General features: G+C 42.3%; 1 protein-coding gene across 4 annotated transcripts in view; it reads right to left on the bottom strand.

Moving 5' to 3' along the window:
• LOC132399967 (general transcription factor II-I repeat domain-containing protein 2-like) overlaps positions 1-22052 on the bottom strand; it is a 58270-nt gene that overhangs the window by 3765 nt on the left and 32453 nt on the right. For 2 of the 4 annotated variants that reach the window (XR_009514152.1, XR_009514151.1), the window contains one exon: positions 330-2883. Coding sequence is in view for 2 of the 4 variants with exons in the window: in XM_059980956.1 (XP_059836939.1) it covers positions 12851-12911 (61 nt within the window). In the remaining 2 variants the exon portion in view is untranslated. Of the gene's footprint in view, positions 1-329; positions 2884-12691; positions 12912-22052 lie in introns of those variants that run through there. The other 2 variants (XM_059980956.1, XM_059980957.1) reach the window with 1 other exon arrangement.

Raw genomic sequence — 22052 nt, 5'->3', positions numbered from 1 at the left:
GGAAGAATCCCACACCGTGGTCACTCCCCACTGAGCTTCGGCGTGTACCCCAGTACGTACTCCTGTAGGCTGGAGTGTGCCGGCTGGCAGCACTCCACAGACCAATAAGTTTCAGGCAGAGTTTGCATGTTCTCCCCATGTGCTCTGGTTCCCTCCCACGTTCCAAAGACGTCAAAGTCAAGTCGGTTAATTTGTCACGTGGCATGGGCCTATTGGGCTGGAAGGGCCGGTTACTGCGTAGTGTCTCGAAATAAAATAAAATTGCTCCTCTACAGTTGCTGAGATATATCTGACAAAAAAGGCAAGTAACGAGTCTTTCCAGTACTTACTGCTTTTATTTTGCGGGCATCAACAGAATTTTCCATCTGTAATAATCTTGATCAGAGGATGAATGTTTGTCAGGACCACTGAGATTATTTTCTGCTCTTCCAAGTAACGGCGTGGTCTTCACATCCACGTGGGATCCTGCTGGAAGTGAACACATGATGCTGTAGACGTTGGAATCTGGAGCAACGTGGAGAACAAGTGGTGGTGGAACTCAGTCAGTCGAGACCTTTCATATGGACTGGGGTCTCGACTGAAACTGTGACCATTCATTTCCCTCCATAGATGCTCCCTGACACACCGAATCCATCCAGCGTTTTGTGTGCTGCTCCTGTGTAAATGGGTTGGAATCACACGCACTGTACATGTATTGCTGTGCTAGGGGCAGTCCACAAGTGTCACCACATGTTCTGCCCACAGTGACTGGCAAAACAACACAGAACACGACAAACAACAAAGCAATATCTGTGAAACAAGCCCTGTTCCTCCCTCTCAACCATCCACACACATACACAGTCCTCTAACTCCAGGGCAGGCCGATTTCTCAGGCCTCCAGCTCAAAACTTCAAAATTCAAAGTCAATTTTATTATCAAAGTACATATATGGCACCATATACAACCCTGAAATCTGTGCTCTTGTGGGCATACTCAATAAATCTATAGAATAATAACTACAACAGAATCAATGAAAGACCACACCAACGTGGCCATTCAACCAGAGCACAGAAGATGATAAACAGTGCAAACACAAAAAGAGGAAATAATAATAACAAATAAATAAGAAATATGAGATGAAGAGCCCATAGGTTGTGGAAATAATTGAAGTTGTGTGAAGTTATTCTCTCTGGTTCAAGATGCTGATGGCTGAGGGGACATAACTGTTCCTGAACCTGGTGGTGTGGGTCCTGAGGCTCCTGAACTTCCTGATGCTGCCTGGATTAGAGGGCAATAGGCTTGACAGACTTTGATTGTTTTCTATAGCAGCAGAGACTGAGGGGAGACACTTTAGAAGTTCATAAGATTATGAGAGGCATTGATAGACAATCAGTATCATTCTTTAATGGTTGAAATGACTAATACTAGAGTCCATGCATTTAGGGTGAGAGGGAAATTTCAAAGGGGAGGCCTCTGTCGGTCAGGGTTGACAATGGATGCTGTGTCCTTGCTGCCTAGACATGCGAGCCTGAGAAGTATGATATGGAGAGCAAGCTGATGCCCACGTAGCAAGCTTCCCCTCTCCACACCACTGAAGAACCTAAAAGAACAGCAGAAAATAGTTAAGTTTTAAGTAGTGCAAAAATAAAAATGAAGAAGTAGGAAGGTAGTGTCCATGAGTTCAGTGTCCATTCAGAACTTGGATGACAGAGGGGAAGAAGCTGTTCCTGAACTGTTCAGTGTGTGCCTTCAATTTCCTGTACCTCCTTCCTGATGGTATCAATGAGAACAAGGCATGTCCTGAGTGATGGGGGTCCTTAATGATGCACGCCGCCTTTCTGAGGCATCGCTCCTTGAAGATCAAGTCAAGTCACTTTTATTGTCATTTTGACCATAACTGCTGGTACAGTGCATAGTAAAAATGAGACAACGTTTTTCAGGACCATGGTTTACATGACACAGTACAAAAAACTAGACTGCACTATGTAATTAAAAAAAACACAGAGAAAGCTACACTAGACTATAGACCTACACTGGACTGCATAAAGTGCACAAAAACAGTGCAGGCATTACAGTAAATAATAAACAGGACAGAAGGGCTTCCTGTCAGTCCAGGCTTCGGGTATTGAGGAGTCTGATAGCTTGGGGGAAGAAACTGTTACATAGTCTGGTCGTGACAGCCCGAATGCTTCGGAGCCTTTTCCCAGATGGCAGGAGGGAGAAGAGATTGTATGAGGGGTGCATGAGGTCCTTCATAATGCTGTTTCCTTGTCTTGAATACTCAGGATGCCAGTGCCCATGATGGAACTGGCAAATTTTACAACTCTCACCTCTTACTTCCATCCTGTGCAATTGCACCGTCCTGCCCCCATACCAGACAATGATGCAGCCAGCTAGAATGCTCTCCACAGTACATGTGAGTGTCTTTGGTGAGATCTCCTTCAACTAGTCTGAGCTTCTCCAATATCGAAGACACCACCTTCCTTTATATTTTTAAGGTTATGACTAAATAATTCTTCCTCTTGGGAAAGAACTAATATTAGAGTGAGTCCAAATTGCTGTGAGGTTTCAGGCCATCGCCTCAAAGTAGGTCCATGTCAAAATAGAAAGATCAACATTTACTTGAAGCATTATTTGTGGAGAAGTCAGCATGCCCCTGCCCATGCTGTACAGCGTGTCAATTTCCCCTCAGACAAAAGCGAAATAAGTACGACACAGTTGAGACTTTCCATCAGAATTATCAATTTCCATTGGAATTTCCACTGACCCTTGTAACCAAATAATGTTACCATGGTGAAGGTATCTGGTTCCAAAGCACTGTTAAAAATTCAGCAGGTTCGTTGGCAGAGGTTGTCTTGGGTTCTCTTCCGAACAACAGCTATTCAGGCTTCTGCAACCGTAAAACTAGAAGACACGGGTTAACATTAAAACAGCTCGACACTGGAGATGTTTTTTTCCACTACAGAGTTATGGGTCTGGAGCCCAGACATATAAGGTGCTTTAGATGATGGTCAATTAGCTCTTAATAAAGGTTCCATAAATATTGCAGGCTGGGCAATTTTCACACATGTACGGTTCCCTGAGAGTTCACTGACAAACTCAGAGTGTGACTTTTATTCCCTGATCACCCACCTTTGAAATAATCAAATTGACACAAGGCACAAGAGGCCAGTTGGAGTACTGTGCCCTTGTCAGTTCTCTCTTAATTTTCTGTCCAATTATTCCCACACCCCTGCTCTGTCTTTCTAATTTATCTCATGTCATTTTGAAAAATAATCATTGAATCAGCTTCCTTTCTGTGGGAGTGTGTCGTAGGAGTGGCATGGTAGAGTAGTGATTAGCTATTACGAAGTCAGCGACGTGAGTTCAATTCCTCCTCGGTCTGTAACGAGTCTGCATGTTCTCCCTGTGACTGTCCTCCCTCATTCCAAAGATGTGTGGGTGAGTAGGTTAATTGGTCATGTGGGTGGAATTGGGCAGCACTGGGCTGGAAGGGCCTGTTACCATACTCTGTCTCAAAATAATAAATATGTTACCAACTATAGATAATTACCCTCATCCACCTCTCTGCTTTTTTTTTGTGAGTTGTCTTAATCCAAGTTTCTGGTTAGTCAGCATAGTTTCACATTTTCTGATTTGCACACAGCGCAGTTTATAATCCGTCTAACAAACCTACTCCTATCTAGCCCTCCTCTCATAGGAATAATCCTGTTTGAAAACAAATGAAGTCACTTATCCAGTTCTCAAGATTCAAATGTACTTAACAAGTGTATCAACTGGAAGTCATGGTACAGATTGGCACAGGGAGGAAAAGGGGTCCTGGAGAGAGAATACAAGGAGTTAGGCAGAAAGCTGAAGAACAGGACCTTAGCAGCAGCAGCCCCTGGATTGCTGCCAGTGGCATGCACCATTGAGGGTAAGAATAGCATAATTTGGCAGATAAATGTGTGGCTGAAGAATTGGTGCAGGGCACAGTGTCTCAGCTTCCGGGATCATCGGGATCTCTTCTGGGGAAGGTATGACCTGTACAAAAAGGGCAGGTTACACCTGAACCCGAGTGGGACCAATAACCTGGTGGGGAGGTTTGCTGGAGCTGTTGGGGAGGGCTAATTTAGCAGGAGAATGGGAACTGGAATGAAAGTGCTAAGGATGAGGCAATTGGTATACAGTATACAGTGTGAGGAAGGACAAGCAGGTGATAGGGTAAAATTGTAGTCAGTGGGGTAAGCTGAAGTGGAAATTGGGGCAAAACTGAAAAGGGTGATGAGAACAGGACTGAAGGTGTTATATTTGAATGCATGAAGTATATGAAATAAGGTAGCTCAGTTAGAGATCAGCAGTTATGTTGTGGGCATCACTGAGTCATGGCTGAAAGATCATAGTTCGGAGTTTAACATCCAAGGATACACCTTGTATCAAAATGTCAGGTAGGTAGGAAGAAAGGGTGGGGTGGCTCTGTTGGCAAAAAAAAATATTCAAGTCAAGTCAGGACAACTTTTATTGTCATTTCAACCATAACTGCTGGTACAGTATATAGTAAAAATGAGACAACGTTTTTCAGGACCATGCTGTTACATGACACAGTACAAAAACTAGACTGAACTACGTAATAAAAAAACACAGAGAAAGCTACACTAGACTACAGACCTACACTGGACTGCATAAAGTGCACAAAAACAGTGCAGGCATTACAATAAATAATAAACAGGACAATAGGGCAAGGTGTCAGTCCAGGCTCTGGGTATTGAGGAGTCTGATAGCTTGGGGGAAGAAACTGTTACATAGTCTGGCCGTGAGAGCCCGAATGCTTTGGAGCCTTTTCCCAGACGGCAGGAGGGAGAAGAGATTGTATGAGGGGTGCATGGGGTCCTTCATAATGCTGTTTCCTTTGCGGATGCAGTGTGTAGCGTAAATGTCCGTGATGGCAGGAAGAGAGACCCCGATGATCTTCTCAGCTGACCTCACTATCGGCTGCAGGGTCTTGCGATCCGAGATGGTGCAATTTCCGAACCAGGCAGTGATGCAGCTGCTCAGGATGCTCTCAATACAATCCCTCTAGAATGTGGAATCAAATCCTTAGAAAAAGAGGTGACATAAGATTGGAAGATGTAGAATCCTTGTGGGTAGGGTTAAGAAACTACAAGGATAAAAAGACCCTAATGGGAGTTATATACAGGTCTCCGAACAATAGCCAGGATGTAGACATACAAATTGCAATGGGAGATAGAAAATGCATGGAAAAAGAGCAATGTTATTTCAATGTGCAGGTATATTGGGAATTGTAAAGGGAGGGAATTGTAAAATGCCTACAAGAAGGCTTTTCAGAGCAGTTTGCAGTCAAGCCCAATAGGGGAAAAGCAATTTTGGATTGGGTGTTGTGTAAAGAAGCAGATTTGATTGGGGTGCTTAAGGTAAAGAAACCCTTAGGAGGCAGTAATTCTATTGTAATATAATATAATTCACCTTGTAGTGAGAGAGGGATAAGCTAAAGTCAGATGTATCATGACAGTGAGTAAAGGGAATTACAGAGGCTTGATAGAGGAGCTGGCCAAAGTTGATTGGAAGGGGACACCAGCAGGGATGATGGTAGAACAGCCAAGGCTGGAATTTCTGGAAGCAACTTGGTAGGTGCAGGATAATTGCATCCCAAAGATGAATAAGTATTCTAAAGGGAGGATGAGGCAAATATGGCTGACAAGAGAAATCAAAAACATAAAAGAAAAAGAGAGGGCATATAATATAGCTGAAACCTCTTTTAAAAGTGCATCTCTAGAGAAGCGGCTCGTGAGCAGCCACCAGAATCAACAGTGAGAAAACCATCTTGTTTCAGACTCTGTAAATCTAGGGTAGATATGACTTTGGCCTTGCCAAACCCATGAGGTTGGGATGTCTTGCCCCCCCGAACTCTAATCTGTGTGAATCCTATGTAAGCTGCCGCTCCCAAGCAATCACCCAGCGGAAAGAGATAACAGACCGTACGTTGCATACAATTATAAAGCAAATATTTTTATGAATGTCAGCCTAACCAAACAATTATTAAAGAAAACAAAAGGTCCCATCATAATTAAACAGCCAAATGTATACAGGTTGGAGCTCAAATCTTCCAAAAGCCATTGTGTCCAATGTACACACGGTGCCAACTCCTATTCACTGATCTCCAGTAGAATCTCCCCTCCTGGGCTCCATCAGATTGCGCATTCGGTTGGATTGAATCCCATGGCCAGTTCATTTGAGCTTCTTCTCTCTCCATTTGCCGCTGAAAAGGCTCTTGACCCACCTCAGTGTCCATTATAAAACCTCTCCCCCAGCATTCTCTATAACTTTCTCCCAGTTCTACCACCCTGACTGGAGGACACAACATTCCTAAACGTCCTTTATCTTTTAGGTAACCCAACAACTACCAGCGGAACACACTGCTGCCACAGAAAACCATTACAAGAAATATCTTACAACATTAGCGGTAAAATCTTTACTAGGGTGTTACACTCTCCTGCTTCCCCCCTCCCAAAATATAGTCATGCCCTCATGACTTTGAAATTTATCAACCCATCGTCAATAACAAAGTTTTCAAAGGAATTCCATGATGTCAAGGCTATTTGTCAAAGGTAGTGACATATCTCACTGGGGGGATAGGTGGAACACTCTGTTCCCTGGTGTGACATAGACCAGCTTATCTGGGAGGCTCCTGATTCTCTGAGACCTCCTTATCCCATCATCTACTTCTTCAGCCTTGGACACTCCTTGGAATCTTTCCTGTCTACTTGGAGAGGCCTCCCCCTGTCAAGTACTCATGCCTTATGGCAACTTAGGTCTCCCTGTTTCTTGACTGAGCTCAGCTTCATTGCTAGTTGCTCTGGAGCCCAGTTTCCATTCATTGTCCAGCCACAAACCTGCCTGTCCACTGCTACACCCACATCAGCATGGGGAGGTTCAGGAATCTCTTCATCATTACTGGGGAGTTTACATAAGGTAACAAACACCACACCCCCATTTCCTCGTCCTCTGAGTCCATAGAACATTGTGGTTAGGGCCCCTACAGGTCTCTCCACCCGATTGTTTTTCTGTTCTCTTACTTCGGTGGAGAGTCCTCCTGCCAGGTGTAGGGTCCATGTTAGGCTCTGGATTAACACGTACCTCATATTCTAGAGGTAAAAGGAGGTTCTAATGGAGAATTTTGACAGACCCATTCCTGTCTTCTGGCCTCACCCGATAAACTGGCACATTTGGCATCTGACTCTCCACCATGTATGGCGTAGCCACCCGGCTGTCAGCCAACTTATGCTATCCTGGCAGCCCCAACTTCCTTATTAGAAGGGCAAACACGAGGAAATCTGCAGATGCTGGAAATTCAAGCAACACACACAAAATGCTGGTGGAACGCAGCAGGCCAGGCAGCATCTATAGGGAGAAGCGCTGTCGACATTTCAAGCCAAGACCCTTCGTCAGGACAGTGCTTCTCCCTGTAGATACTGTCTGGCCTGCTGCGTTCCACCAGCATTTTATGTGTGTTCCTTATTAGAACTCTGTCTCCAGGGATCAGTTGGGAGAACCTAATCTTTTGATCCTATCTCCTCTTGTTTCCTTGATTCTGCTTGATAGCAGAGGCCTCTGCTAGTTCATAAGCCTTTTGCAAATCCCTCCTCATGTCAGACACATCGTTAAGATAGGTCTTCTGTGGCAAGTCTTCCCCACCAGTCTCAAAACAGAGGTCTGCAGGTAACCTTACTTCGCTCCCAAACATCATATAGCATGGTGAGTTTTCAGTAGCGTCATTCTGTGTCCAGTTGTAGCAGTGGACCAGATGCCCAATATGCTGACTCCATTTGCTCTTCTTGCTGACCTCCAGGGTTCTGAGCATGTCTGGCAATGTCCAATCAAACCTCTCAGGCTGGGGATCACTCTGAGGGTGATAAGGTGTAGCTCTCGACATCTCAACTCCAGGCATGCTCAGTAACTCATAAATGAGCCTACTCTTGAAATTCCATCCCTGATCACTATGTACCCATCTGGGAAGGCCATAATGAACAAAATACTTTTCACATAACACTTTGGCCATGGTGGACGCCCTCTGATCCTTTGTAGGGAGAGTTTGAGCATATCTGGTGTAGTGGTCCATAATAATCAAGGCATTTGCTGTGTTGCTGGAATCAGGCTCTAAGGAGAGGAAATCCATACATACTAGATCAGGTGGCCCTGCACTCTGCAAATGGAATAAAGGAGCGGCCCTCGTAGGCATAAGTGAGTGTAGTTGCTACCACTAAGGGGAAGGAGTTTGGGAAGCTAAAAGGTCTAAAGATAGATAAGTCACCTGGACCAGATGGACTACACTCCAGGGTTCTGAAATTGGAAGCTGAAGAGATTGTCATCTAGTCTTAGAGAAGTATAGCACAGAAACCGGCCCTTTGGCCCATATAGCCTATACTGAATTCATTTAAACAGCCTACACCTATCCACTTGTATACTATATACAATCCATATACTATCCATATACCTTCTCTTTTTTCTTTCTTTTTCAATCTTTTTACTGAGTTTCATATATACATATAAAAAAAACATAACATAATAATGAGTAAATTATGAATACAATAGACTTGAAATCACATTAATAATAAGATAACAATATCCTATTAAACATCAACAGAAAAAAATACCTTAATCAATCAAGTCCATATGATTATATATGAAAAAAAAACCAAAAATAACCATTAAAAGAAGAAAAAATTTGAAAATATGTGAAAAAAATATATATTAAGAAAAATAAAACACTAAACTAAACTAACATGGGCAATAATAATAGCTTACAAGTATATGATAGTGTCAAAAAACTCCAGAACTCCATACCTGAACATGAATAAACAGAAAGAAGGTCTGGAAAAGGCCAAATTAATTCATATGAAAATGTCGAATAAACGGTCTCCAAGTTTCTTCAAATTTAATTGATGAGTCAAAAATAGTGCTTCTAATTTTTTCCAGGCTCAAATAAGAAATAGTTTGAGAAAACCACTGGAACGTGGTAGGAGGATTTACTTCTTTCCAGTTTTGTAATATAGACCTTCTAGCCATTAATGTTACAAAAGCAATCATTCGTCTGATTGAAGGGGAAAACTGATTACCATCTTCATTTGGTATGCCAAAAATTGCAGTAATAAAATGAGGTTGTAAATCTATATTCCAAATTGAGGAAATGGTAACAAATATGTCCTTCCAATAGTTATGTAAAGTGGGACATGACCAAAACATATGGGTCAATGAGGCCACTTCTGAATGACATCTGTCACATTGAGGGTTAATATGAGAATAGAATCGAGCAAGTTTATCTTTAGACATATGAGCTCTATTTTAAATTGTATTAAAGCATGTTTAGCACATATAGAAGAGGAATTAACCATTTGCAAAATTTTTTCCCATTTATCTGTTGATATATTATATCGAAGTTCTTTTTCCCATTCTTGTTTAATTCTGATATTTCTGGTTGTATCTTCATAATCATATTATAAATAAAAGCTACTAATCCCTTCTGACAAGGGTTTAAGGTAAAAATCAAATCTGTAAAATCCACTAAAGTTGAATTAGGAAAAGATGGTAAAACTTTATGTAAGAAATTTCTAATTTGTAAATATCTGAAAAAATTAGATTTAGGTAATTCAAATTTGTTGGAAAGTTGGTCAAATGACATCAAAGTATCTTCAAAGAAAAGATCACGAAAACATTTTATACCTTTCCTTTTCCATATGTTAAAAGCTTGATCTGTCCAAGAGGGTTTGAAAAAGAAATTAAGTAAGATAGGGCTATCAAGAACAAAGTTTTTCAAAGTAAAAAATTTACGAAATTGAAACCAAATTCGTAATGTATGTTTAATAACAGGATTAGATATTTGTTTATTAAATTTAACTAAATCAGCAGGAAGACAAGAACCAAGAACAGAGAATAGAGAATATTCCTTTACCTCATTACATTCCAAATTTACCCACTGTGGGCACAATGGTGAATCCAAATCTAGTTTCCAATACATTAAATTACGAATATTATTTGCCCAATAATAAAATCTAAAGTTAGGTAAAGCTAAACCACCATCTTTTTTAGATTTTTGTAATTGCCTTTTACTTAACCTGGGGTTTTTATTTTGCCACACAAATGAGGAAATTTTTGAATCAATGTTATCAAAAAAAGATTTAGAAATAAAAATTGGTAAGGCTTGAAATAAGTATATAAAAATTTTGGTAAAATCATCATTTTAATAGCATTAATCCGACCAATTAATGATAAAAATAAAGGAGACCATCATATACCTTCTCTTAAACACTGAATGCATGCACCACTTGTGCTGGCAGCTCATTCCACACTTCGACTACCCTCTGAGTGAAGAGGTTTCCCCTCATGTTCCCCTTAAACTTCTCACCTTTCACCTTTAACGTATGGCCTTTGGTTGTAGTCCCACCCAACCTCAGCAGAAGAAGGTGAGAATACAGTCCTAACCTACTTAATCTTCCCTTATAACTCAGGTCCTCCAGACCCTGCAACATCCTTGTAAATTTTCTCTGTACTCTTTCAACCTTGTTTACATCATTCCTGTAGGTGTGCAGCCATAGGTGATGGATTCTGGCATGTTTCTGGAGGACTGGAAAATTGCAAATGTCACTCCACTCTTTAAGAAGAGAGGGAGCCAGAAGAAAGGAAATTATAGGCCAGTTAGCCTGACCTCAGCAGTTGGGAAGATGATGGAGTCTATTGTTAAGGATGACGTTTCCTTAAGGGGAAATCTTGCCTGACAAATCAGTTGGAATTCTTTGAGGAAACATCAGTGGATGTTATTTACTTGTATTTTCAGAAGGTCTTTGACAAGGTACCGAAGATGTGGCTGCTTAACAAGAGCCCACACTATTACAGCAAAGGAACTAGAATGGATAGAAGATTGGCAGACTGGTAGAAGCCAAGAGCAATAATTTTCTGGTTGGCTGCCAGTGACTAGAGATGTTCTGCATCGATTGGTGCTGGGATCGCATCAGTTTACATTATACATCAATGATTTGGATGACAGAATTGATGGCTTTGTGGCCAAGTTGGTGGACCATACAAAGATATGTGGAGCAGTAGGTAGTTTTGAGGAAGTAGGGAATTTACAGAAGGACTTAAGACGCACTGAAGTAGAAATCTACAGCACATTACAGGCCCTTCAGCCCACAATGTTGTGCTGACCATGTAACCTACTCTAGAAACTGCCTAGAATTTCCCTACCACATAGCCCTCTATTTTTCTAAGCTCCATGTACCTATCTAAGAGGCTCTTAAAAGACCCCATTGTATCCGCTTCCACCACTGTCACTGGTAGTGCATTCCATGCACCCACCACTCTCTGTGTGAAAAACTCACTCCTGACATCCCCTCGGTAGCTACTTCCAAGTACTGTACCATAACACTATGCACCCTCATGTTAGCCATTCAGCCCTGGGAAAAAGCCTCTGGCTATCCACACGATTAATGCCTCTCATCATCTTATACACCTCTGTCAGATCACCTCTCATCCTCCATCACTCCAAGGAGAAAAAGTCAAGCTCACTCAACCTATTCTCATAAGGTACATCTTCCAATCCAGGCAACATCCTTGTAAAGCTCCTCCGCACTCTCTCTATAGTATCCATTGTAATGTGAGTATTATTAAAAGTAAGTTAATACTAATCGGGAAGCTGTTGGTAACAAGAGGTGGGTTCTGGGATTGGCAGAGTTTTTACTTCTGCTCTCTTTACTCCCAGTATGCATTGTATATAGTTCCTCCACCCAGGCCGCACGAGGTACCTGGAAGCCTCTGTATTGTAAATATCATTTGCCGTCCCAGATGAAGATGTTTCTTTTGGCCATAAAATTGTGGAGTGCTCTTTTGTAAAGTGGAAGTTACCACAGTATCCACATCCCATCCTTCCCGTAGTGAGGTGACAAGAACTAAACACAGTACTCCAAATGGGGTCTGACCAAGGTAGTACATAGCTGTAACATTACCTCATGGCTCTTGAACCCAATCTCACAGTTGATGAATGCCAACACACCATATGCCTTCTTAACAACACTGTCAACCTGCACAGCAGGTTTGAATGTGTTATGGGCATTGACCCCAAGATCTCTCAGATCCTCCACACTGCCAAGAGTCTTACCATTTATATTATATTCTGTCTTCAAATATGACCTACCGAAATAAAACACTTCACACTTATCTGGGTTGAATTCCATCTGCCACTTCTCAGCCCAGTTCTGTATCTTACTGATGTCCCGCTGTAACCTCTAACAACCCTCCAGACTATCCACAACACTCCCAACCTTTGTGTCACCAGCAAGCTTACTAACCCACCCTTCTACTTCTTCATCCAGGTCTTTTATAAAAATCACAAAGAGGAGGGGTCCCAGAACTGATCCCTGTGGAACACACTGGTCACTGACCTCCATGCAGAATACGAACTATCTACAGCCATCCCTTGCCTTCTGTTGCAAGCCAATTTTGGATCCACAAAGCAAGTGAAGAGAATGAGAGAATGTACGTGTGACAAATAAAGCTAATCTTTCTTTCTTTTCTTCAAATGTATGAGCCCTTGGTGAGAAAGTATTGCCAAGGGAGAACAGAGAGGAACGAAAGTGTGTAGTGAAGAGATTTATGTTAAATATCGAAGGGATCTCTATTTTAAATGCTGATTGCATAAACTGAAATTAAGACACACAGATTAGTTTGCAAACAGGTTTTATTTGTTGTTTAGCCTTTATCAGAAATCTCTGTACATTTTATAAATCCAGATAATGCCATTTAGAGATGTTTCATGTCATGAAGTCAGATAAACAAAAAGGCTATTTCTGTCTAGGTCATTTTCATCAAGCAAGAGGATCTGGCGTTAAATGGGAAGACACTCTTCCCTTGGGATATCCAACACAATTTCTGTGTCTGGTGTGCACCTATAAGGCAAAGGAAATGGGAGTTGGCATTATTACTGCAACACCACATCCATGACAATAGCTTTCTTAACTATCTCAGGGAATGCTGGGTGAACCAAATTCAAAGTTCAAAGTAAATTTATCACCAAAGTGTATACCATATATTACAGTGAGATTCAATTTCTTGTAGGCATTTACAGGAAAAAAGAAGTGCAATAGAATTTTATGAAAAAACTGTACATAAACAAAGACTGACAAATGTCCATTGAGCGGAAGAAGACAAACTGTGCAAATAAAAATAACACAAAGAATATGAGTTGGAAAGATAATTGAAAGTGAGTCTGTAGGTTGCAGAATCAGTTCAGTATAGTGGCGAGTGAAGTTATCAATGCAGGTTCAGGAGTCTGACTGGTTGTAGAGTAATAGCTGTTCCTAAACCTGGTGCCATGAGATGCAAGGCTTCTGTACCTCCAGCCCAATGGTAGTGGTGAGAAGAGAGCATGGTCTGCATGGTGGAACTCTCTGATGATGGATGCTGCTTTCTTGTGGCAGCTCTCCATGTAAATGTGCTTGGAAGTGAGGAGGGCTTTGCCTGTGATAGACTGGGCTGTATTCACTATTTTCCGTAGCTTTTCAAAGTGCAGCCCCTCTAAATGCTCAAGAGGGAAAGCCTTAAAAGTGATGAATTAACTATTGGAACACTACAGTACAAATTTAACAGGAACAGCTCAAGGTGGAAGGGAGAGGGCTGCGATGTGGCCTGAATTCTTGCAGAATAAGCTAAAGCCATCTCAACTCTTGGGCTGCCTCTTCTCAGTGCTGACCTCTTCTGGTGGAAGTGAGGCCTGCACAGAGAGAGCAGGAACAGAGGAACCTGTATTTATATTAAGCTTCTCATGATTTTGAAATGTGCCCAAACAATATAAAGTTAAATGCACTTTTAAATGTGACCGATAAATAAGATAGACACAAGAACACCTATATTTACAAAGCCTCCACCTATCTTCAGTATAGGAATTCCAAATGTTTCACAGCTCTTTCAAATATAAAAGGTCTATTAACCAAGGGTTTAATATAACCATTAACCAAGGGGTTCATGGACCCCAGATTGGAAACCCCTGCTCTAGCCTTTAGTCTGAGACTGGATTCCTCAGATGGAAGAATCTCCTCAATATTATCTACCTTATAGAGCCAATCCAGGAAAACAGAGCAGCCATGGGTCACACAGAAAGCTCCCAAATCAGAGGTGACCAGTTACCCTTTGTGGGTAACGAAGGGTAAATATTAATCAGAATCCCAGGGGCAGCTCCATCCAGCTTTGTATTGTACCACAAAATCTTTTATATCCATTGGCCAGGCCAACGATGCTTTAATTTCACCTCTGAATGATTGTCATTACCATTTGTCTATGGCAAGCATTCCCAACCTGGGGACCATGAACCCCTCAGTTAATGGTAGGGGTCCATGGCATAAAAAAAAGTTGGGAACCCTTTATCCATAGAGTAAAATGAAAGGTTGACATTTTGGGTCAAGACACTTCCCATGGATTGATGAATTCAAATCCCGATGAAAGGTCTCAACCTGGAACTGTCCATTTCCTCCGCAGATGCTGCCTAACCTGCTGAGTTCCTCCAATGTCCATAAGACCATAAAAAATCGGAGCAGAATTAGGCCATTCAGACAATTGAGTCTGTTCCACCATTCCATCATGGCTGATCTGGGATCCCACTCAACTCCATTCACCTGTCTAGTCACCATATCCTTTGATGCCCTGACCAATTAGGAAACAAGCAGCTTCCACCCTAAATATACCCATGGACTTGGCCTCCACCGTAGTCCGTGGCAGAGCATTCCATAGGTTCACTACTCTCTGGCTAAAAAAATTCTTCTTTACCTCTGTTCTTAAGGGTCACCCCTCAATTTTGAGCCTATAGTTCTGGATAGCCCCATCATAGGAAACATCCTCTCCACATCCACCCTATCTAGTTCTTTCAACATTCGATAGGTTTTAATGAGATCCCCCGCATTCTTCTAAATTCCAGTGAGTAGATGCCCAAGACTGTTAAATTCTCCTCATATGTTGACCCCTTCATTCCTAAAACCATCCTCATGAACCTTCTCTGGAGTCTCTCCAATGTCAACACATTCTTTCTGAGACATGAGGCCCAAAACTGTCAACGATACTCCAAGTACAGCCTGACTGATGTCTTATAAAGGTTCAGTATTATCTCCTTGCTTTTATGTTCTATTCCCCTTGAAATAAATGCCAACATTGCATTTGCCTTCTTTACCACAGACTCAACCTGTAAATTAACCTTCTGGGAGTCTTGCACAAGGACTCCTAAGTCTCTCTGCGCCTCTGATGTTTGAACCTTCTTCCCAACACTGTATTCCAGCTGCCACGTTTTTGCCCATTCTTCCAATTTGTCTAAGTCCTGCTGCAATCATATTGCTTCCTCAGCACTACCTACCCCTCCAGCTACCTTCGCATCATCCATAAACTTTGCCACAAAGTCATCAATTCCATTATCTAATTCAGTGACAAACAATGTCAAAAGTAGCAGTCCCAATACTGACCCCTGAGGAACACCACTGGGCACTTGGCAGCCAAACAGAAAAGGCCCCTTTTATCCTCACTTGTTGCCTCCTGCCTGTCAGCCATTCCTCTATCCATGCCAGTACCTTTCCTGTAATGCCATAGGATTTTACCTTATTAAGCAGCCTCATGTGGCACCTTATCAAACGCCTTCTGAAAATCCAAGTAAATGACAACCATTGCCTTTCCTTTGTCCACCCTGCTTGTTACTTCTGCAACCTCTCTCAGGACTCTGGGATGTAGTCCATCTGGCCTAGGTGACATATCCACCTTAAGACCTTTGAGTTCGCCTAGCACTTTTTTCCCCCTTGTAATAGCAATGGCACTCAGTCCTGCCCTCTTACACTCATGGACCACTGGCACACTGCTGGTGTCTTCCACAGTGAAGACAGATGCAAAGTACCCATTAGGCTCATCTGCCATTTCTTTGTTCCCAATTACTACACCATCAGCATCATTTTCTGGTGGTGAAATCTCAACTCTCACCTCCCTTTTACTCTTCATATACAGGCGTCCCCTGTTTTTTGATCACTCGCTTTACGTCAACTCGCTGTTACAAAAGACCTACATTAGTTACCTATTTTCGCTAACAGAAGGTGTTTTCAGTGTTACAAAAAAAGGCAGCGTGTGCCGACCCTGGCTGCATTCTAGCCGGCATTGCTTAAACACGTGCCTGTGAGCGTCTATGCTTTATGTCGTTTTACTTTGTGCATCCATTAGCAAGATGAGTTCTAAGGTATCGGAAAAGCCTAAAAGAGCTCATAAGGGTGTTACACTCAAGCGTAAAACTAGACATAATAAAGCGTTTCGATCGTGGTGAACCAAGTAAGGATATAGTGAGCTTGGCTAAGGGTTTGTGGAACTTGATGGAGATGATGTTGAAGATGATGTTGAGCATCCCATGACCAAGAACTGACAGATGAAGAGCTGATGAAGAGGAAAGGATAACAATTGAAGCCGTACACAGTAGTGAACGGCCCAGAAGTGAAGTCGTCCAGGTACTGAACGTGAGGCAATTGCGTGAGATTTTCACTGTGATTGACAACGCTGCAATGATTGCAGAAAAGTATGACTTTGATTTTGAAAGGGTACGTAGGTTTAGGGCAGGTTTGCAGGACGGCTTACAAAGAACTGTATGATAGAAAAATGTGCAAAGCTAAGCAGTCAAGCATACTGTCATTTTTCAAGCCTTCCACATTAGCCAACGAACCGCGACCTTCGACATCGAGGCAGGCAGACATAGAAGAAGGTGACCTGCCTGCCCTGATCAAAACAGACGATGATGAGATGACACCCCAGTGTCCCACCACCCCTACCTCCGATGATTCAGCCTAACACACCATCATCAGAGTCCTCACTGTCTTCCCAATTCCGGTAAGTGAAATTACACTGGGCGTACATTATTTCTACTTTATATAGGCTGTGTATTTTTATGTGTTATTCCGTAACTTCATAGCTTAAAGGTTACTGGAAAAAGTGCTTCAGCCGGGAGCACTTGCCCTGTGTGTTTCTGCCGGGAGTGCTTGCGTGAAATTTTCACTGCGGTGGGCAATGCTGCAATAATTGTAGAAAAGTATTCATACATTATATAGGCTGTATATTTATCAAATCATTCCTACTCTTACTATATGTTACTGTTATTTTAGGTTTTGTGTTATTTGGCATGATTTGGTAGGTTATTTTTTGGATCTGCGAACGCTCACGAATTTTTCCCATATAAATAAATGGTAATTGCTTCTTCACTTTACGACATTCCTGCTTATGAACCATTTTATAGGAACACTCTACCTTTGAATAGCGGGGGAAACCTGTAACTAAAAGGAACTTCTGGCATCCTGTTTTATATTATTGGCAAGTCTGCCCTCATATTTTATCTTTTCCCTTCTTATAGGTTTTTAATTGCCTTTGTTGGATTTTAAAAGCTTCACAATCATCCAACTTCCCACTCACTTTTGCTACCTTGTATGCCCTTTCCTTTGCTTTTATGTAGTCAACTACTTTTGCCAGCTGTGGTTGTCTATCACTGCCTTTGAGAAATTCTTCCTCTGTGGGACATATCTATCCTGCGCCTTGCGTACTATTCCCAGAAACTTCAGCCATCTCTGTTCTGTTGTCATCCCCACTGTATCCTCCTCCAATTCACCTGGGAAAGCTCCTCTCTCAGGCCTCTGTAATTCCCTTTATTCTGTTGTGATACTGATACATGTGACTTTTGCTTCTCCCTCTCAAACAGCAGTATGAATTCAATCATATTATGATCACTGCCTTCCACCTTCCTAATGTCCACCTAACTTTCCTCCTTTTTTTTATATAAAACTACGAGTTTATTCAGACAAAAATACAAACTTCAAGTATTTACAAGACAGTGAACAAATTCAAATTAACATATTATAAAGCGGTCAATTCCCTAGCGGGCTCATTGTTCTCAGAAACCCCCAAGTGCCCACCCTGACCACATGCTCCCTCTCCAGGGATACCCGGGCATGAACATATCCTCGGACGAGGAGCAGGCAGTTGTCCTGGGCAGAGCCCTCGACTATCTACCACCTGGGCTCATGAATGGCCATTTTGGCCGAGCCCAGCAGTAGATCTCCCAAGCGACCCGCCTCTTCCATACTGGGTGCCCATACTTCAGAAGTGTGGAGCTGAAGTGCAATCAAAACCTGAGAACCAGCCCCTTCAGATATTCAAACAGCAGCTGCAGCCTCTTCCACTCCATTCCGACTCCTCCTGGCCGCAGAACGGACAGGTGGATGGAATGTCAGTGAACTGACTTAAAAACCTATTGCACAGTACTGCCCTATGCAGCCTTCTACCCTTAATGTACAGGGAAAGGATCCCTGCATACAGAGATTTCCACTAGGGACCTGACCTCCCCTGTCACCAGATGGTCGAACAGAGGCAAGGAAGTGAAGGGTGTGCAGGCACAGCCCGTACAAGAACTGCCTCAGTGCGTCACAGTGGACTTCACCACAAGGTGGCTCAGGTTATGTGGGACCCTCTCTTAAGAGGTATCTTGGGCCTTGGGTCAAATGAGCAATTCCAGTTGACCAAGTTTTAGTACACCTACTTTCCCTCTCACCTTGATTCACCTATCACCTGCTGGCTTGTATTCTCTCTCCTCCCATTCTTTCCAGTCCTGATGCAGGGTCTCAACCCCAAATGTTGACTGTTTATTCCTTTCCACATATGCTGCCTTACCTACTGAGTTCCTCTGGCATTTTGTGTTTGTTCTGCCAATGTTTTATGCGTAGTTTCAGATTCCATCAGCTACAGCATCTTGTGACATTAAAGCTTTTGGTCCTGCAAGGTTTTGATTTTAAAAATCCCTCAGCTGTCTTCAGACCTCTTCCCAACCTTGTCCTTTCCCTTTCTCTACCTCGTTCTGGACATCGGAAACAACCTTCCTACATCTAGCCTGTATAATCCCTTTAGAATTTTATACGTTTCAATAAGATCCCCCCTCAATCTTCTAAATTCCAGCGAGTATAAGCCTAGTCGATCCAGTCTTTCTTCATATGAAAGTCCTGCCATCCCAGGAATCAATCTGGTGAACCTTCTCTGTACTCCCTCTATGGCAAGAATGTCTTTCCTCAGATTAGGGGACCAAAACTGCACACAATATTCTAGGTGCGGTCTCACCAAGGCCTTGTACAACTGCAGTAGAACCTCCCTGCTCCTGTGCTCAAATCCTTTTGCTATGAATGCCAACATACCATTTGCCTTTTTCATCGCTTGCTGTACCTGCATGCCCACCTTCAATGACTGGTGTACAATGACACCCAGGTCTCGTTGCATCTCCCCTTTTCCTAATCGGCCACCATTCAGATAATAATCTGGTCGGCTCGCTATCGAAAGGATGTGGAAGCATTGGAAAGGGTACAGAGGAGATTTACCAGGATGCTGCCTGGTTTAGAGAGTATGGATTATAATCAGAGATTAAGGGAGCTAGGACTTCACTCTTTGGAGAGAAGGAGGAAGAGAGGAGACATGATAGAGGTGTACAAGATATTAAGAGGAATAGACAGAATGGACAGCCAGCGCCTCTTCCCCAGGGCACCACTGATCAGTACAAGAGGACACGGCTTTAAGGTAAGGGGAGGGAAGTTCAAGGGGGATATTAGAGGAAGGTTTTTCACTCAGAGAGTGGTTGATGCGTGGAATGCACTGCCTGAGTCAGGTGGGGGTTATATGGGAGGCAGGGTTTGAAGGTTGGCACAACATTGTGGGCCAAAGGGCCTGTAACATGCTGTGCTATTCTATGTTCTACGTTCACTCCCGGCTGTTCTGGGCATCTCCAAGCCTGAGTGCTTGAAAGCGCACTGAGCAAAACAGCTCTGAATTGTCTTACTGCTTATTTCTTGCCAACTATCAGAGACAAAAATCACTACTTTTTGAACACAAACACACACAATTCATACTATTTAAAAAGCACGATGTAGTGTTTAACAGCCACAGTAGTGCATGTGACTGATGCTAGTTAGAAACTTTGGTAACTGTCTTCTGTCCCAATTAAGTGACAATGTCCTAAATAAATGAAGGGGATCCCAGCTGTTCTTTCAATTAAGTTTGGTTCTTTAAGAGTTATCCCAAATAAGTGGCTGCCTCGATTAACCGATGGCCCAATTAACCGGAATCCACTGCATTTTTTCTTTCCAATGTACTTTGTTAATAATCATCATGAAATTTCCCATCTAATCTCAGCTCATTCTTCAGAGCTGAACAAAGTGAACTGTAGAGCATTTTAGAGTATGGTAGAATAAAGGAATCTGGGAATACTGATCCATAATTCCTTGTAAGAGGTATCACAGATAGATAGGGTCATAATGAGAGCATTTGCCATGTCAGCCTTCATAAATCAAAGGATTGAGTACAGGAGTTGGGATGCTATGCAGACATCTGTGAGACCAAATTTGGAATTTTTGCAGTTCCGGTCACCTACCTACAGGAAAGATATCAATAAGATTGAAAGAAAGAGTGTACAGAAAATTTACAAGTTGGGACTTGAAGACTTGAGTTACAAGGAAAGACTGAATAAGTTTGGACTTTGTTCCCTGCAGTGTAGGAGAATGAGGGGAAACCGTAAAGAGGTGTATACATTTATGAAGGTTATAGATACAATAAATGCAAGTGGCTTTTTCCCTTGAGTTTGGGTGAGACTAGAACTAGGGGGTCATAGTTTTAGGGTGAAAGATTAAATATTTCATTCAGAGGGTGGAACAAGCTGTTGGCAGAGCAGGTGAATGCAGGTTCGACTGCAATATTTAAGAGGGATTTGGATAAGTATATGGAAGGAAGGGGTATGGACTCCTTCTGATGTACGATGTAACACAGGGTGGATGTGGATGGGAATAGGCAGAATAGTTCAGCATAAACTAGATGGGTTGAAGGGCCTTTTTCTGTGGTGTAGTACTCCAAGATTCTAAAGGGTTCTCCACTTTGTATTGAACGACCACAATTGGCAGAGATTCTCCCCAGTGTTCTTGCCAACTCCACCAACTGTCCACTGCAGTTAGTGTGTGAGTTGTGGGAACTTGCTACATGTAAATAGGCTGCCTTGAGCCCTCCCATTTCAATATGAGCTACATTTCAAAAAGTTTGTGATAAACTTTGGAATGACTAGTGGTTGGATAAGTGAAAGCCTTTTTTGAATGATTAATGTCAACATGCAGCTTGCTTAAATAAGGTGCAACATATTTTATAATAAGTATGTAATTCTTATGACTAAACACCAAAAGAAGGCAGCAGAAGATTGGCTATATTCTGTGACAGCTGCTATTTATATGCTATACTTAGAAGTACGACTAAATTTATCAGAAAACTGCAAGTACTGCACAATTTCCTTTTAGACTCGAGCTTCCTTTATATAGGTTGTCTGTCAGCAAGCAGCAATAACCCAATGCACACTTTTATCAGGTGTTGCCCTCACAACATGCTACAGAGACATGTTACTCATTTCCTCTTGTTGTTGAGGTATAGGTGAATGTTGTGGAATGATTCAGTCTGAGTATGGCAGGTTGGCACTTGTTGCAAAGAAGGACAGATATACAGTGACAGGTTATATCCACCTTATATCCTTAGAGCTAAAGTCAAGCACTCCTAACTCACTACACACACCAGCATCGTTAGATTTTCTTTGTGTTTATACATGATTCAATGGATGATTGCTTGGATGAACGCAACTCAAAAAAAACACCAAGTAAAATAAGACTGAACTCTGCCATGGACAGTCCCAAGCCTGGCTGTGAAAGGAGGACTGGACATGGGGCTAGCAGAATAACTGTTCCAAAGTGACTAGATAGGCCAAAGGGCCTGTTTCTGTGCTGTGGCGCCCTGTGACTCTGTGTCATGGGAATATTGTGGAAAATAGTTTTGAAGCAGATCAGTCAAGATTAATAGTCAAGTAGCCTTGAATGTCTAAATGACTCCTAGTTCTTAACCTTAATCGGCACTCAAACATTCACTCCCTCCATATTCACTACTGAATGGATCATTTCCAAAACGCACTGCATTAATCCGACCAATGAAAATATCCCTCTTACCTAATAATTATCACTGGTAAAGGA

Source organism: Hypanus sabinus, chromosome 9 (assembly GCF_030144855.1).
Source record: "Hypanus sabinus isolate sHypSab1 chromosome 9, sHypSab1.hap1, whole genome shotgun sequence".
Lineage (NCBI taxonomy): Eukaryota > Metazoa > Chordata > Chondrichthyes > Myliobatiformes > Dasyatidae > Hypanus > Hypanus sabinus.
The sequence above is the reverse complement of the archived record's forward strand: the minus strand, read 5'-3'. Positions and strand labels throughout refer to the sequence as shown.